General features: G+C 36.3%; 1 protein-coding gene across 1 annotated transcript in view; it reads left to right on the forward strand.

Annotated features, from left to right (window-relative positions):
- The window catches only part of ANO3 (anoctamin 3), a 413,466-nt gene that overhangs the window by 370,149 nt on the left and 27,724 nt on the right, over positions 1-15,593 (forward strand). The window contains 1 exon segment of the mRNA XM_003781189.2: positions 12,289-12,325. Within this exon segment, the coding sequence (XP_003781237.2) occupies positions 12,289-12,325 (37 nt within the window).

Here is a 15,593-nt window from a genome sequence, read left to right on the forward strand (position 1 = left end):
TGAACTTCTTATATCTGGATGTCTAAATCTGTAGTAATCCTAGGAAAGTTTTCCTCAATTATATCCTCAGCTAGGTTTTCTAGCCCTTGTCCCTTTTCTTCTTCATCCCCAACAATGCCTATGATTCTTATATTTGGCCATTTTACATATTCCATATTTCTCACAGGCTTTGTTCTCTCCTTTTGATACTTTTTTCTTTTTAACCAACTGGTTTAATCCAAAAGAGTTGTCTTTAAGCTCTAAAATTCTTTTTTTTAGTTCATTTTTTTATTATAACTGTGTAAATTACTGCACTTATGAGGTGCAATGTGCTGGTTTTATATACAATTTGGAATGCTTACATGAAACTGGTTAACATAGCCTTCACCTCACTTATTTAATTGTTGTGTTAAGACATTTATACTCTCAACTTAATAGATTTGACATGTGGTCTAGTCTATTCTTAAAGCTTTCCATGTGTTTTATATTTTTAAAATCAATTTTTTATTTCCAGAAGTTCTAATATGTATATATCTTTAGAATATTTTTAATTCATTTCCTGAATTGTTTTTCTGGTTTTATTGAATTGGTTTTCAGTCTTCTCTTGGATTTCGTTGAGCTTCCTTACAATTCATATTTAAAATTTTGCATCTATCATTTCAATATTTTCATTTTGGTTGGGATCCATTGCTAGAAATCTGATGTACCCCTTTGTGGTGTCCTTTCACTCATTTTTTATGCTTCTGAGTTCTTACGCTGATTTCCTCTCATCTGGAGCAACTGCTTGTTTTTAGGTTTTGTTTTGTTCAGATGGAGTTGTTTTTGCCCTCATCCCTAAGGGTATGTCAATAGCATGTGTGCTTATGGGTGTTTTGATGGGGGTCTAGGTTCTGGAAGGATGCCTTGGTTATAGATATCCACAGTGTGGAAATATCTAAGTTACCAGTTGTTTGTAGGCTGTAGTGCTAATGAGCTATGTGTGGCGGCAGATTCTCTGTCTCTTGTTGATGTGGGAAGATAAAGGTCTTTGAAATCCTTTTTACTGTCCATATCCCTGTGGTATTCTTAACAGTGTGAAGTATATTGTTATGCCAAATTTAATCTCTAAGACACTAGTAATTGTCTTAAGGTAAGAACCAGCCATGCCCTGTATGATTAAGTCAGTAAATCAAGATTTATGGTCATGTTGTCCTCCAGTAGTTGATGCTGGCTAAAAAGAACCAGCTGCAGTAGTTAGTTCAGGTTTTTAACTTAAAGTTTTTAAACAGTTCACTGTCCCTCAGACCACTGGAAGGCCATACTGCAGGCCCCGGGACGAGTTGGCTGCTAAGCAGGAGATGCAGCAGTGGCAAAAACACCTGGCAGGCCAGATAAATATCCTCAGCGGGCCGCATGTGGCCCATGGGCCATAGTTTGAGGACACCTGAAGTAAGTTAGTTATTTTTGGAATTTGTGACAAGCTCTAGACCTTCTGGAGAAACACTGGAATGTCCCAGGTGACGAGTGAGCTTCCAGCTGAGATTCTCTACCAACCAATTCAGAGGTAGGTGGAGGAGTTAGACTGGACCTGGCTGGGTCTTATGAGCCTGCCTTCTTTGCAGGTGTCAAGGGTTCACTCCCAGGCTGCTGGGGAAAGTGACCATGGAGATACTGAAGTGGCTCCACCAAGCCAAAGTCTGACCATGGGAGAGGAGCTGTCTGATACTCAATCTGGCTGTCAGGAGTGGGCTTCACTCTTTTCCTCCCTCCCCTGTCCTATGGTGAGCTCGCTAGCAATGGCACTGTGAGCTTGGAGTTTCCCTGCCTTAGATCTTGGCCAAAAGGGTGGCTCTCCTGTGTGGGCAGGGTGCTTCATGTGTGTGCTACTGATGGGACCAACACTGCACTCTTCTCAGTTCTGCCACATGCTCTTTCTTACCTCCCAAGATTAATTCACACATCTCCCCTCTATTCTCTGTCCTGGGGGATATGGGATCTGGACTGTGGGCCTGTTCCTACAAGTTTAATCCTTGACCATGCCAGGGAGACTGATCTTGAGTTGCCCCTGAACCCCTCTCATAGGTTTAATGCTTTAGGGTTTGCCCTGCTGTATCAGAGCAGCCAGGGAAGCAGCACCTGGGAGGGCCAGTGGGCAGGGAGCTCACAGTTGAAGCTCTCCTTAGTCTGCTGCAGGTCTTTAAGAGGAGTGGTGTGAACCCTTTTCTCTGTGGAAGCCTCTGTGTGCTGAAGGAAACAACAGAGGGGAAACAGTCACTTCTGAGAGTCTGAGCTCAATTGTACTTCTTGGCAACTATAGGCAGGGGAGGTCCAGGGGAGGGAAAGAGTTGGAATGGAGGAAAGTTAGCACTCTGGTCATCTCTGTCCCTCTCTCTGGAAGGAAGCCCACCCAGAATTTCTGGCTCTGGGGTCATACAGATTCCCTAAGGCCCACCAACTCCTGTGGCTTTTGCAGTCTGGGCCAGAGTTGTGAAATGTTTGTGTGGGAAAGAGTGAGATGAACACTGAGGGCTGAAGCCTCTGGGGAGGACAAAGGTAAACAGTGGGTACAGAAGCAACGTGGTGCCTGCCACCTCAGCTTGGGTCTACAGTGATATGAAGCATACCAGGGCTACTGGCAGCATTGTGCTTTGTCCTCAAGAATCTCCCAGTTCACTGGTGGGAGCAGTCACTGTACTTGTGAGGGCAGAAAGACTCTCCAGCAGTTTAAGCACCTGGTGACTTGCAGAGATGTGAAAGAAGGTGAAACAAAATCCCCAACAACCCTTCTCACTGTGCTCCAAGTCTAATGGGGGGGGTGGCTTACCTCTGCCAAAATCTTGCTCTTTTTTTGATTTTTTTTGGGGGGGTCTGTTATTTTGTTTGTTTCCTTGTTTGTTCATTTGGTATTTTTATATAATGCTTTTCTTTCTTTCTGAAACAATCTTGCAGCCAGTGTTTCTAGTCAGCCATCTTGAAAATCCTGTCTCCTAGGTTTCGATATGATGTGTTTCCATTCTTGTTTGTCTCAATGAATTTTTAATTTTTTCTTTTAATTTCTTTATAAACTTTGGGGATTTTTTTAGTAGCCTGCTATTTAATTTCTATGGATTTGTAATGTATTTGAAGTTTTTCTTGTTGATTTCTAGTTTATACCATTATGATCTGAAAAGATATTTGATATAATCTCCATCTCCTTAAATTTGTTAAAACTTGTTTTGTGGCCTAACATGGTCCGTCTTGAAGAATATTCTGTGTACAGTTGAGGAAAATATGTAGTTTGTGGTTTAGAGGAAAAATATGTGTGAATGTTTATTAGGTTTGTTTGGCCAATGCTGTAGTTTAAGTTTGATGTTTCAGTGTAGATTTTCTATCTGTTGTTAAGAGTGAAGTGTTGAGGTTCCCTATTGTTATTCCATTGTACTCTCTCTTTCTTTTTGACTCTAATAACATTTGCTTTATAAATTTTGGTCCTCCAATTTTGAGTACATACATATTTATCATTATTATATCCCCTTTATCATTAAATAATGACCTGCTTTGTCTCTTTTTATAGTTATTTACGTCAAATCTAATTTATCTAATAAAGTATGTTTGTTTGATTTTGACTTCCATTTAAATGAAATATCTTTTACCAACCACTCACTTTCAATATGTTTGTCTTAAGGATGAAATGAGTCTCTTGTAGATAACATATAGTTAAGTCTTGTTTTCTAGTAATCTGTGTAGCCATTTTCTGTCTTTCAACTGGAAAATTTATTCCATTTATATTCAATGTTATTGTTGATAGATGAGGACTTATTCTTGCTCTTTTGTTAATTATGTTTTGTAGATCCATTGTTCCTTTTTTCCTCTTTCTTTACCTCTGTGTTTTGATGGTTTTCTATGGTTCAAAGCTTTGTTTTCTTTCTCTTTGTCATTTGTGTAACTGTTCTTATTTATTTGTGGTTATGAAAGGGCTAACATAAAAGGTCTTATAGATACAATAGATTATTTTAAGCTGATAACCACTTAATTCTGGATGAATAAAAATACTCTAGACTTCTTCTCTTTTCTCACTATTTATATTTCCATTTTCTCAATTTTTACTTCTTTAGCTATTAAATATTTCATGTCTACTAATTGTACCAGTTATTGTTTTGAAATTTTTTGTCTTTAAATCATTATACAGAGTGTTGAGAAATTTCATAGCATCATTACTTCACAGGAGTGTTATGAGTTTACTTTATTAATTCACCTCTAATGTTGAGTTTTATACTTCACAAGTTTTCATGATAATAATTATTATTTTTTCTTTCCAGACCAGCACTCTGTAAGGCTGGTCTAGTGATGATATAGTGACTCAGCTTTTGCTTGTCTGGGATAGCCTTTTTTTCTTCTTCATTTCTGAAGGATAATTTTGCTAACTATAGTATTCTTGGTTGACAAGTCTTTTTCCCTTGCTCTGTGCTTTAAATATAACATCCCACTCACTTGCACTAATGGTGTTCCATTATTCCTTTTTTTTTTTCCTGGATGACTTATTTTTAAAGACCTGTCTTCAAGTTCAGAAATTCTTTATTTTGCTTGATATACTGTGTTGTTGAAGGTTGTGTTTGGTTCTTTTATATATCAGTCCATTTGTTGAATTTCTCTTTTAGATCATGAGTTGTTTTTGTGTTACATTGATCTTTGTCTGTGTTCTCTTATATCCGACTGTGTTTCCTTAAGATTATTATTTTGTATTTCTTTGCATAGATTTCATAAATGTTCTTTCCACTGGGGTATGTTCCTGAAGACTTGCCGTGTTCTATTGAGAATTTCATTCTTTTTCCTTTTTATGTTTCTTGCATTTCTATATTAATACCTACACATCTAGTGTAATAGTTGCTATTTTCAAATTTATCAAGTAGCATTTGTAGAGAGTTGGCCAGACAAATGCAGCTGCAGAGTCCCAGCAGGCAGATTGGCAGGCTCCCCACACAGGCAGTGCCAATTACTAGAATGGCTATTATAGGCTAGAAGCAGGTGCTTATGAGCATGGTGGCACAAGAGGACTTCACAAAGTTCCATCTAGGGGTGGGTCACCACAAGACAGCTATCAGGGCATTGTGGCATACACATGAAGCTTTCTGAAAAGTGGGGACTGACTTTCAGGCCTTCTCTGGTATCCATGGGTGTGATGGGACTAGGAATGTTGTATCAGTCTGTGCTGGAGCTGGGACCACTTCCCTTCATACTATAATTCTCATTGTACACATTGGAGGTAATCAATGGTTAATGGTTAATGGTTTCATGGCTTTTTATTCCCTTCTCACCCCATCAATTATTATTGCTTTCAGAAGAACAACCTGAGTTCCTGTATTTATTCAGAAATTTGTTCCAAAGACCTACTGATACTCATAAACATTTTGAGTACATTAATGGACTGACATAATATTTTGGAAGATAGAAAAAATATTTCACAAACAAAGAAAATTAAATAAACTAAATATGGTTAATTAATGTTTACACAGGAAGGCAAGCATGACAGATCTAGGAACAGAAACTTCAGGTACAAGGTACAATCCTTTGTTCCCAACTAAAGGAATAGCTATCTTCTCAGTTAAGCTGAGGAACTCTTCAGACTCAACTCATGATCAGAACCTACACTTAAGTAAAATGAAAGCTTTACCTAAAAATATTTCCTTAGTAGAGGGTGTTTTTATTATCACTTAGATTATAAAAATCAAAATTTAGCTAGTTTTCATTGTTGTACCAGACTCCAGTTTTATGTTTTTATAGTTGTCTCTTTATCACCATTTCCTTAAACTCTGATTCTTCTCCACCTCCTCCCCCATCCTAAGTTACCACTCCCTCTCTAACATCGTGTTTGGCTCTCTTACCTATGGTTTTCTCTCTCTCTCATAAAGTGCAAACGTGACTTGTTCTCTTTAAGTCTATGTGTTTGATGAGCCTTAGTGTGTTCTTTCTTGTAAAGTACTTGGATATTACAGAAAAGAAAAAGGCTAAACTCTATGGGTTCTATCACTAATTATAGAACTAAGACCTCAAAAGGCAGGTGAGGATAATAGTATTTGGGTCATAAAAACAATCTTTTAAGATCTGCAAGATTTCAACAGCTCTACTTAATTGAATACTAGAGCCTATGTAACTTCTTAGTTCTATAAAACAATGCTCCCTAGTTTCAGGAAGAAGACAGAACTAACTTGTTTTTCTAAACATTTATTCCTATTTGTTAAGCATTTTGGCATAAAGATTTGGGGATTGGCTCAGCGCCTGTGGCTCAAGCAGCTAAGGCGCCAGCCACATATACCTAAGGTGGTGGGTTCGAATCCCCAGCCCGGGCCCTCCAAACAACAATGATGGCTGCAACCAAAAAATGGCCAGGCGTTGTGGCGGGCACCTGTGATCCCAGCTACTTGGGAGGCTGAGGCAGGAGACTCACTTGAACCCAGAAGTTGGAGGTTGCTGTGCACGTGATGCCATGGCACTCTACCCAGGGGGATAGCTTGAGGCTCCGTCTCAAAAAAAAAAAGATTTGGGGATTGTTGGAAGTAAAACAGACCATAAATACTTCTGTTTTGCCTTTGCAACTAACTTAGGAGATTTCAAAATGGGTTTAGCACAATGGAAGTGATCTATACGACCAACTCAACTGATGTGAAACAAAATGGTTATATTTCTCAGATTTTATTAGTGCAAAATAACAATGCTTTTTTGAATTTATGCATTCCCTTCCTACTCAGAATGTTAAGATACTACACAGATTATTAAACGGCCCTTCTGATTCACCTGAATACACAGGATTAATTTAAGGGCTTTACCAAATAAGAACACACTAAACCCATTAATGTCAAACATTATACCATCAAAAATGTTCATCTAGAAAACAAAATGCTCCTTGTTATTATGTTATTTTTAGGCCAAAGCTAACTATACAGCTAATAAAATTTTCTTTTTTGTTTATTAATGACCTAAGTTTAGGATCCCTATACCTCCATTTTGTCCAAATGAAGGGCTTTGTCTCAACCACAATATTTTATTAATCTAATTTTCTTTTCAGCCATAATCTGTACGCATGAAATTATAAATTGTAGGCATGGCAAAATATCTTAAATCAGTCATTATTTTTTAAATTGGGAAGTTTTGGTATTTAGTACACATAGCCAGAAACTTTAGGCAATTCTTCACATTTCTTTTATCTCTTTCACCAGATCAGTGCCCCTGTAACATTTCTGTTACTCATTCCCTGCTCACCATCCTCACTAACCCTTCCTTACTTTGGCTATTTGTCATTTTTAGCTGGAACTATTGCAGCATCCAGTTGTCTTGTCGGTCTCCCTGTGTGTCTGCTCCAAACACATGTCCCCCTTACACATGACTGTTGGAAAGATCTTTCTAAGTTGCAAATTTGATCATGAGCTTTAGACTGTTTGACAGGGTCTCTGTTGCCTCTGATAGACATTCCAGATCATGAGCCTTGCATGAGAGCCCAGGCATTATTTAAAGCTGGTTTCCTGGGTGGTGCCTGTGGCTCAAGGAGTAGGGCACCAGCTCCAGATACTGGAGGTGGTGGGTTCAAACCTGACCCTGGCCAAAAACTGCAAATAAGATAAAATAAAGCTGGTTTTTCTTTCTCTCCTTGTCTAAGGTTGTACCTCACTCTGTTCCTTTCCTACCTATCCTGCGCTCCAACCTACAGAATCCCTTCCACTTGTCCACCTGTCCCATTGCCACATCATACTCCCTTCTCTTGCTTCACAGTGTTTCTCTATCTGGAATGCCATTTCTTTTTTTCTTTTGTCTCCTTGGAGAAAATCCATTATATTTGAAAAGTTCAGTTAAGGGTAACTTCCTCCATAAAGCTTTTTCTCAATCTCATATATATAATTTAATAATCTTTTCTCTCTGTTTATTCTTCTCATGAGGTATTTGGACATGCCTATTCTACCCCTTCTCTGATGCTACTGGTAGGATTTAACAATCCCTTTTGTCAATGTGCTTGTGTTAAGTGCTTGTGATATGTCATGTCTCCCACTATCAGTGTAAGCTTCTTACAAGCAAAGGCTCTAACTTTCTCATTTTTGTATCTCCAAGTTCTTGTTTAATGCCTAAAAGACATTAGAGTATTCTTTTTAATAAATTTGAAATATTTTATTCTCCAAATATCCTAGCATCTTATGTATTTTATGTTTTCAAAATTAGTTTTGTGGTTGGAGTTATATTTTCAATGTCTTTTTTAGGTTTGTAGCACTTATTCTAATTCAGACTTACAACCAGTGAGATCGTATATTCTCTAAACATTTCAAAGGCAGTAGATAATGGAGTCCATAAGTAAATACTCACTGGAAAGAAAAATATGGGCCAATATAATCAAAATTTAATTACAAGTTCATTTTACAGTAATGGAAGTAACATAAAAGAGTTTTTCCTTATCTTACTATGTATCAAGTCACCCAGAACACTTTTGAAAAACCACAGATCCTTGAGTTCCATTCAGAATCTCATTTGTGGATCTAGAAAATCTGTATTTGAAACAAATTATTAAAGAAAATCCCAAATTATTAAAAAATGCTCTCTAGTAATTCTTATCTAGCCAGTCCCTAAAATAGTATTAGAAAATCATTAATTTAAGGGAATATAATTTTGATACACAGTCAAGATCATAAACTACATCTTCCAAAAATAAATTGCAAATAATTAAGCAATAGTAAAACTTTAACTTATTATTTTTTAACATTCCTTTACTAGGGAAATAGCTTAAAAAAACAAATCGGCAAAGATACGATTTCAAACCAGGAGTTGCTCTTTTCCTAATTCTATCATTTTCTTCTTTGTTTTGCTGCCTCTTGAAAATTCCGTGTTACATGAAGGTACAAAAAGTATCCTGCATTACTATCGCATCAGGATATGTTTATAAAAATATTCTAAAAATTTTATTAAAATTTTTTTACTTTTCTTAATTTTATAAAAATTAAAATGTGAAAGTAATCAAAAAATGTATATTCTTCTTCCATGACAATCAAACCTTTCCTAATTTTGTCATGTTACAGCAGCCTGACAGCTGTCTGGTCTGATGATTAATAAGTAATTTTTGAGAAAAAATAAATAAATCAGAGCAGAAGTACTCTTTATAGTTTTTAAAAATCTCAAATTATACTAATTAAACTATTTCAGCATGGCTAATAAAAGAATGAGTTCCCTTTTGTATTCCTCCTTTTATTTCAATATCCATGTACTACGCCCTACCTTTGGCTAACATTACTACTCCTTAATGGTTCTGGATCCTTCTCTATTACTGATCCATTTCTGTCTCTAGAGTCCAGAGCATACATGAGAATACTTCTTCTAACTTCCCTTAATACCTGCTTGCTACGGGTAACAATTACAATATAAATAGGTTATTATGGAACAGGGTAGATCAAAGGGTTGTACCACACATCTTAACCAGGAAAGGAGGTGGTGCCAAATGTCTCATTTAATAAGAGGGTTTGCTGTTTAATAAATGTTTTTGTTCATTTGGTTCATGTTTATGTCTGTGGCTTCTAGAAATTCAGCAAGGTGGATTACTAGAAAAGAGCAATCTCCTTTTGATTCTGCAAAGTCTGTTTGGAGTTCATTTTCACAGCTAAGGCTGGATGGCGGGGCTCTGACTTAAAGATCAGAAGCACAAAAACAGGTGGAGAACTCGCTAATGCACCCCCATCACAGTCCCTGATTTTGCTTCTCTTTCTCTCCACAACTGATTTCTGCATAATGCCCCAAACCAGGTGTTACTGGAAAGATCATGACTCCTCAGCTCCCAGTGAATTTAAAAGCTTCACTATGCCCTGAAAAGATTTCCCTCTGTGAGACCTCTGACTCACTTCACATGGTTAGTGCTGCCCTTCACAGAGCACATCAAGTCAGTGCCCATCTTAGGGTATTTGCATTACCATTTCTGTGCTTCCAAGGTGCTCAGCTCAGATTTCTGCTTCTTGGCTTCCTCCCTCACTTCATGCAGCGCTCTGCTGAAGTGCCACCTTGTTGAAGGGACTTATGTGACCACTCTATAAAATGGAACTCTGTGCCCACCACCACTCTCTCCGCTCAACCTGCTTTGTTTTTCCTCATAGCACTTCTCACTTCCTGACCAATTACATATTCTTTTTGTCATTTGTCTCTATCCACTAGAATTAAAGTTCCATGAAGGTAGAGACTCTTGTCTGTTTGGTTCAGTATCATCTGGTTCTTCCAATACTACCTGATGCATGAGAAATTCTTAATGAGTATTTTAACCTAGTTAATATGTACGAATAAAACAATTTCAGCTTACTAAATGCACTAGCAGGTGATTTTAAAAGTATGGGTTCTCCAACATGGCATCGTGTGTGTGTGTGTGTGTGTGTGTGTGAATTCTATAAGAGCCAGAATAGTTGTCCTTGAGCACCCCCCAAAATTCTCTCCTTCAAACACATACACATTCCATTTGACACATTCACACATTCACAGGTTGTCCTGCAAAGTGATTGCTGCCAAATACCATACGACTGGACATGTCTAAATCATAACTCCTTTCTGCACTTTGTAGTTAGGACTTATCAAGTTACTCTGCATGGATAGATTTCATAGTTCATCAGCGTGGTGGTGCCAGTCAGCTGTAGGGTTTGGGCCTTGGATGATGTGGTTCTTGAATACCCCGGAAAACTTTCCACTTGCAGCTTTACAGCATCTTTTATATTTCATGGCATTCTTCCAAAAGTTACTGTAATTCCTTTGTGCATCAACTGCATAAGAGAAAAATCTGCAACTGTTTATATGACCTGGCATGTCATAGATGGTGCCAAAGAGCCATAACAGCAAATCCTGGCTTAGCCGCTTACTTGGTAGTTTCTCAGTCAAGATACCCGGCATTCTATGCCTTAGTTGTCTGCTCTGTAAAATGAGAAAATGGGGATTGCTATACCTAATTGACAACATTGTTGTTGAGAATAACAATATATATGAACCACTGTTTGGCGCAAGCTGAATGGCAGTTATTTAAACAGAACTAATTTTTCATTCCCATGGGGATGGCAAAGTCAGTGCTTGAGGCATAGTGGCTGCTCAAATGCTGTTTGTTGATTGAAGGAGGCCATCCTGCGGCACTCCATGGAGAACTTGCTAAGATGGTCTTAAAAAATGAAACACGGAAAAGAACACACATATATTGCAATATGAACATTGTTGGAGTTCAAGGTAATCTTGCCCCCAAAGTTGGAAATGATAGCTTGTGAATATAGCTAAAGCAAAACAAAATAAAAGGCAAAAACTCCGCACCAGGGGTAGAATGAGACTATTGTTCCCAGTGTAACCTTTCTGGCTTAAGGTAACACTTTAAATCTTAGAAGGAGGTAGACTTAAATCGTAGCTAAAATGAACAGTCATACTACTTGAGTTGAAAGAACTGTCAGAAAAAGTGAATAACCTTTGAAGGGTCCTAATGCACACCTTCTAATTTTGCATGCCAATAGGCAGAGTTATTGGAATTTATAATTTAACTAAACAACAATTATTTATGTGGTTATGCAGTTACATGTATATGCATATGGTAGCTTTAAATAATCCAAACACTTTTATCCTTTAAGAATGTAAATTTACACACTGTTTTTTGCAATAGTTTGGAAACTTCTTTACAGGTGCTATAGAATTCAACTTAGCCTTCCAGTATAGAAAAGAAACACTATAATTTAGAACTTAAATCTCAGCTAAGCCATTGATTAGCTGAATAACTTTTGCGTTTTTCATTTCATTTCTTTTCCTTGATTAATAAAATGGAAGTAAAAATAGCTATCAGAAAAGACTTGCTATTACAGATATTACTAAACGTGTCTACATATACACATATTTACATACATGATTATATTACATTCATTTTGTGTATATATGTAGATGTCAAGAACTCTGTACTAAGTTTTTTTTTTTAATTATTAAATCATAGCTGCTACATTAATGCAGTCATGGGGTACAGTGTTGCTGGTTTTATATACAATTTGAAATATTTTCACCAAACTGGTTAACATAGCCTTTATGGCGTTTTCTTAGCTATTGTGTTAAGACATTTATATTCTACATTTAAAAAGATTCACATGTACCCTTGTAAGATGGACCATAGGTGTGGTCCCACCAATCACCCTCTCTCCACCCATCCTCCCCCCTCCCCTCCCCTCCCTTTCCCCTTTCCCCACATTCTTGGGCTATATTAAATGTTTCTACTTAATGTAAAATGTAACCACTTTATAGAACACACTTTAGATATTTCTATGAATCCTGTAAATACTAGTATTTTCTAAAAGAAACAAATGATATTCACTATTTGTTCTCTAATTACAGGCTTATGAAAAAATTGCTTACTACCTTACTAATTTAGGTAAGTCCATTTTGTTTTTTTACCTTACTCCTTAGTAAGAAAATAACATATGGTTCTAGTGTGTTGGTCTGTAGTTACTTTATGTATTTTGCATTTTAATATCTTCTGCTATGTAATCATTTATTAATAAAAATGAAAGAGACAGTAAAGGAAGTTGGTCTTCATTGCATGTTAATAGAGTCAGTGCCCGTAGTTACAAAATATCTTTACTAGAAGTTAGCAAACCTAGTTCTCACTTGACAGTGCTTAGTTCTTTGGATTTTTTCTTTCATATTTCATTTTTTTTAATTACACATTTTAAAAGTTAAAAAGGTATTGAAAGATTTATAATAAAAACAAGTTCTTCATCACATTATCTATTCCTGTTTTCTATACTGAGAGAACCACTTTTTAAAATTTATTTAGCAGTTTCATCAGTTATTTTCTACTCTATTTCTAAATAACAGGCCTCTACCACCATTGTTGGATTTTATCTTTATTTTATTGCATAGTTATTGCCTTTATTTTGTAAATGTACGTATTATAAAGACTTATCTCTGAATGTTTTCTGCAGTGCACCTCACCCCCACACACCCTGTCATTCCTTATCAGATACATCGTTATTTCTCCTTCTTCCAAACTAGTAATATCAGCATTTTTAGCCAAATTAATAATTAGTATACACATCACTATGTTTCTACAACTATTTCCATATCTAAGGCATGGACTATACTATAATTGTTTCCTTTTTTGTACTTCTTTTAACTTTATTTTTGCATAATTTTTTGCAGTTTTCTTAATTTATTCTAAACTTTTTGCTAAGTCTCTAAATTTTTCCTGAATATATTCAAATTTATCAGTTATTCTACACACTGATAGAATTTTCTTCTTAAAGTTATCTTCTCAAACCATCTATCCACTCTATACTGGATGGAGATGGGTTATCCACTGTGCTTGTGGCCAGCTGCATCTAAACTTAATCTGATCATTGCCCTGGACATTCCTTTCACTTTTTTTCAAAGTAGGATGCTACGTGTTAAATCCTGTGTCTTCTTTCTTGGTTTAATTCTTTATTTTGCTATTTGCAAATGAATTTCTTGAAACTGTATGTGTCTCAAAATGTCTTTAATCTATCCTCAAACAAGATATTTGGTTTTCATGCGTATGAAATTCTAGTTTGGAAATACTGTTTTCTTTTACTTTTGGAGAAACTTCTTTACATTCTTCTAGATTTCAGCATTACAATTGAGAACTTTGCTACTATTCCAATCACCAGTTCTTTACATGAGACCTGCTTTGATATTTAATTCATTTGCACACTAAAATAAGTTTGGATCTTTTGAAATTTCATAATTATGTATAATACTTTAGCAAGAGCCTTTGCTTTTTTTTTAATGCTGAATTCTTAGTGCAGCCCATCGATGTGTATGTCCTTTGTGTCTTCTTGGAAGCAGACACTCAGAGGGACTTTGTAAATGCAAGAGACTTATTAAGAGAAAACTCCTAAGAAAGGCAAAAGTAGAACAGACCAGGATTGGGTGGGGAAAGTCTCATACAATGACCTACATCTGGGTTTTAACCAACCCAGTGGAGAGCTCTAATACAAAGTTTCAAACTAAGATTTAGAGGAATCCAGTACTGAGTATAAGTGGCCAAGTTCCAGTATCCCTATCCTGCTGAGTCACTGATTGTTGGCTTCAAGTGTGAGGCCTTGGCCAGATAACTGAGGCATATGCTAAGGGTGAAAACAGCTTGAGGCTTCCAGCTAACCACATTCCTGTGGCTGAACAATAAGTTCTTATTGAGGAGAACTCCTATTGGCGATACCTGATAGTTTCTGTAATGTGGAAACTCAGAAATTTCACTTCCGGGAAATTTTTGTATACTGTTTTTTTTAATAATTTCCATCTCTTTTTTCTCTTTTTGAAACTCTTTATATTCAGATATTTCTTATATTCTATAATAGTTTTTTTTCTCATTTTCTATTATTTTTGTTGGGATTGTTTTCAAGATAATCTCAACTTTTTCTTCCAAGTATTTTGAGTGTTTCTTATTTGTTCATGTATTATAGTTCCTAATACTATTTCCTATTTCCTCAGTGTCCTTGTTCTTTTTTTTTTTTTTTTTTTTGAGACAGAGCCTCAAGCTGTCGCCCTGGGTAGAGTGCCATGGCATCACAGCTCACAGCAACCTCCAAATCCTGGGCTCAAGTGAGTCTCCTGCCTCTGACTCCCAAGTAGCTGGGACTACAGGCGCCTGCCACAACGCCGGGCTATTTTTGGTTGCAGCCATCATTGTTGTTTGGCAGGCCCAGGCTGGATTCAAACCCACCAGCTCAGGTGTATGTGGCTGAGATTTACTACAACTTTAATTTTCTTGACTATTTTTTAAAATATATTCTCTCTTCAGTGGCATTTCTTATAAGACAACATGCAACACCTCACACCTTCAGTTTGGCTTCTCAGATTATAGAATGCGTTAGATGGCCAAATAGATTCCTTGGTCATTATCTCTTGAATTAATCAGGAAAGTCTCAACTTCCAGAGAAAGTCTTACTTTTTGGTAATGAACTCTATTACTAAATCCTGTTTTAGGATGACCTGACTCTTTTCTTTGTGCATGTGGCTTTTATTCTGAAACAGTTTTATAAAAACTGATTGAGAAGCATTTAGGGAATGACATACTCTGGTTTGTTAGAGGCCTAACCACTTTGTCCTGTATTAACCAAACCTCTCTGCCCCTTAATGCTAGGTTCTTAGACCTTGACGCCATTTAGTCTTAGGCTTCTGGGGTTGTCAACATGTATTTTTTGTTTCTTTTAGTACATTATTGAGCTTAATCTGCTACTGTTTTACTTACATGTTTTGTGGTAAATTTATAAATAAAAGAGAGTTATAGTTTTCTTGGATTATTCTTGTCATGCTAGGCTGCTTTATGTCAGTATTATGTTAATCTCACAAAGTGAGTTGAATTGCTTTTCGTTATTTTATATTTTCTGAAACATTTCATACAAATGCAAATTCGTTACTTAATTAGAGCTTTGTATAATTAATAAACCATGTAACTATCTCAGCATGAGGTTGTTTACAGGTAGATCTTTAAATTTTTTTTTCTTGAGTTAAAGTTTACTAGGTTTTTAAAGTTTGCCTACTTATTTTTAAGCCAAATTTTTAAAGTTATATGTGCCTAGAAATTTGTCATAGAGTCTGTTTTAACAGTTATATCAACAAAAAATTATTCATAGAATGTTGAGTAATATTTAATCTCATCAGTGTGGTTTTTATACATT

This window comes from Otolemur garnettii, unplaced genomic scaffold (assembly GCF_000181295.1).
Source record: "Otolemur garnettii isolate 467f Iridium unplaced genomic scaffold, OtoGar3 scaffold00001, whole genome shotgun sequence".
NCBI classification, from domain to species: domain Eukaryota; kingdom Metazoa; phylum Chordata; class Mammalia; order Primates; family Galagidae; genus Otolemur; species Otolemur garnettii.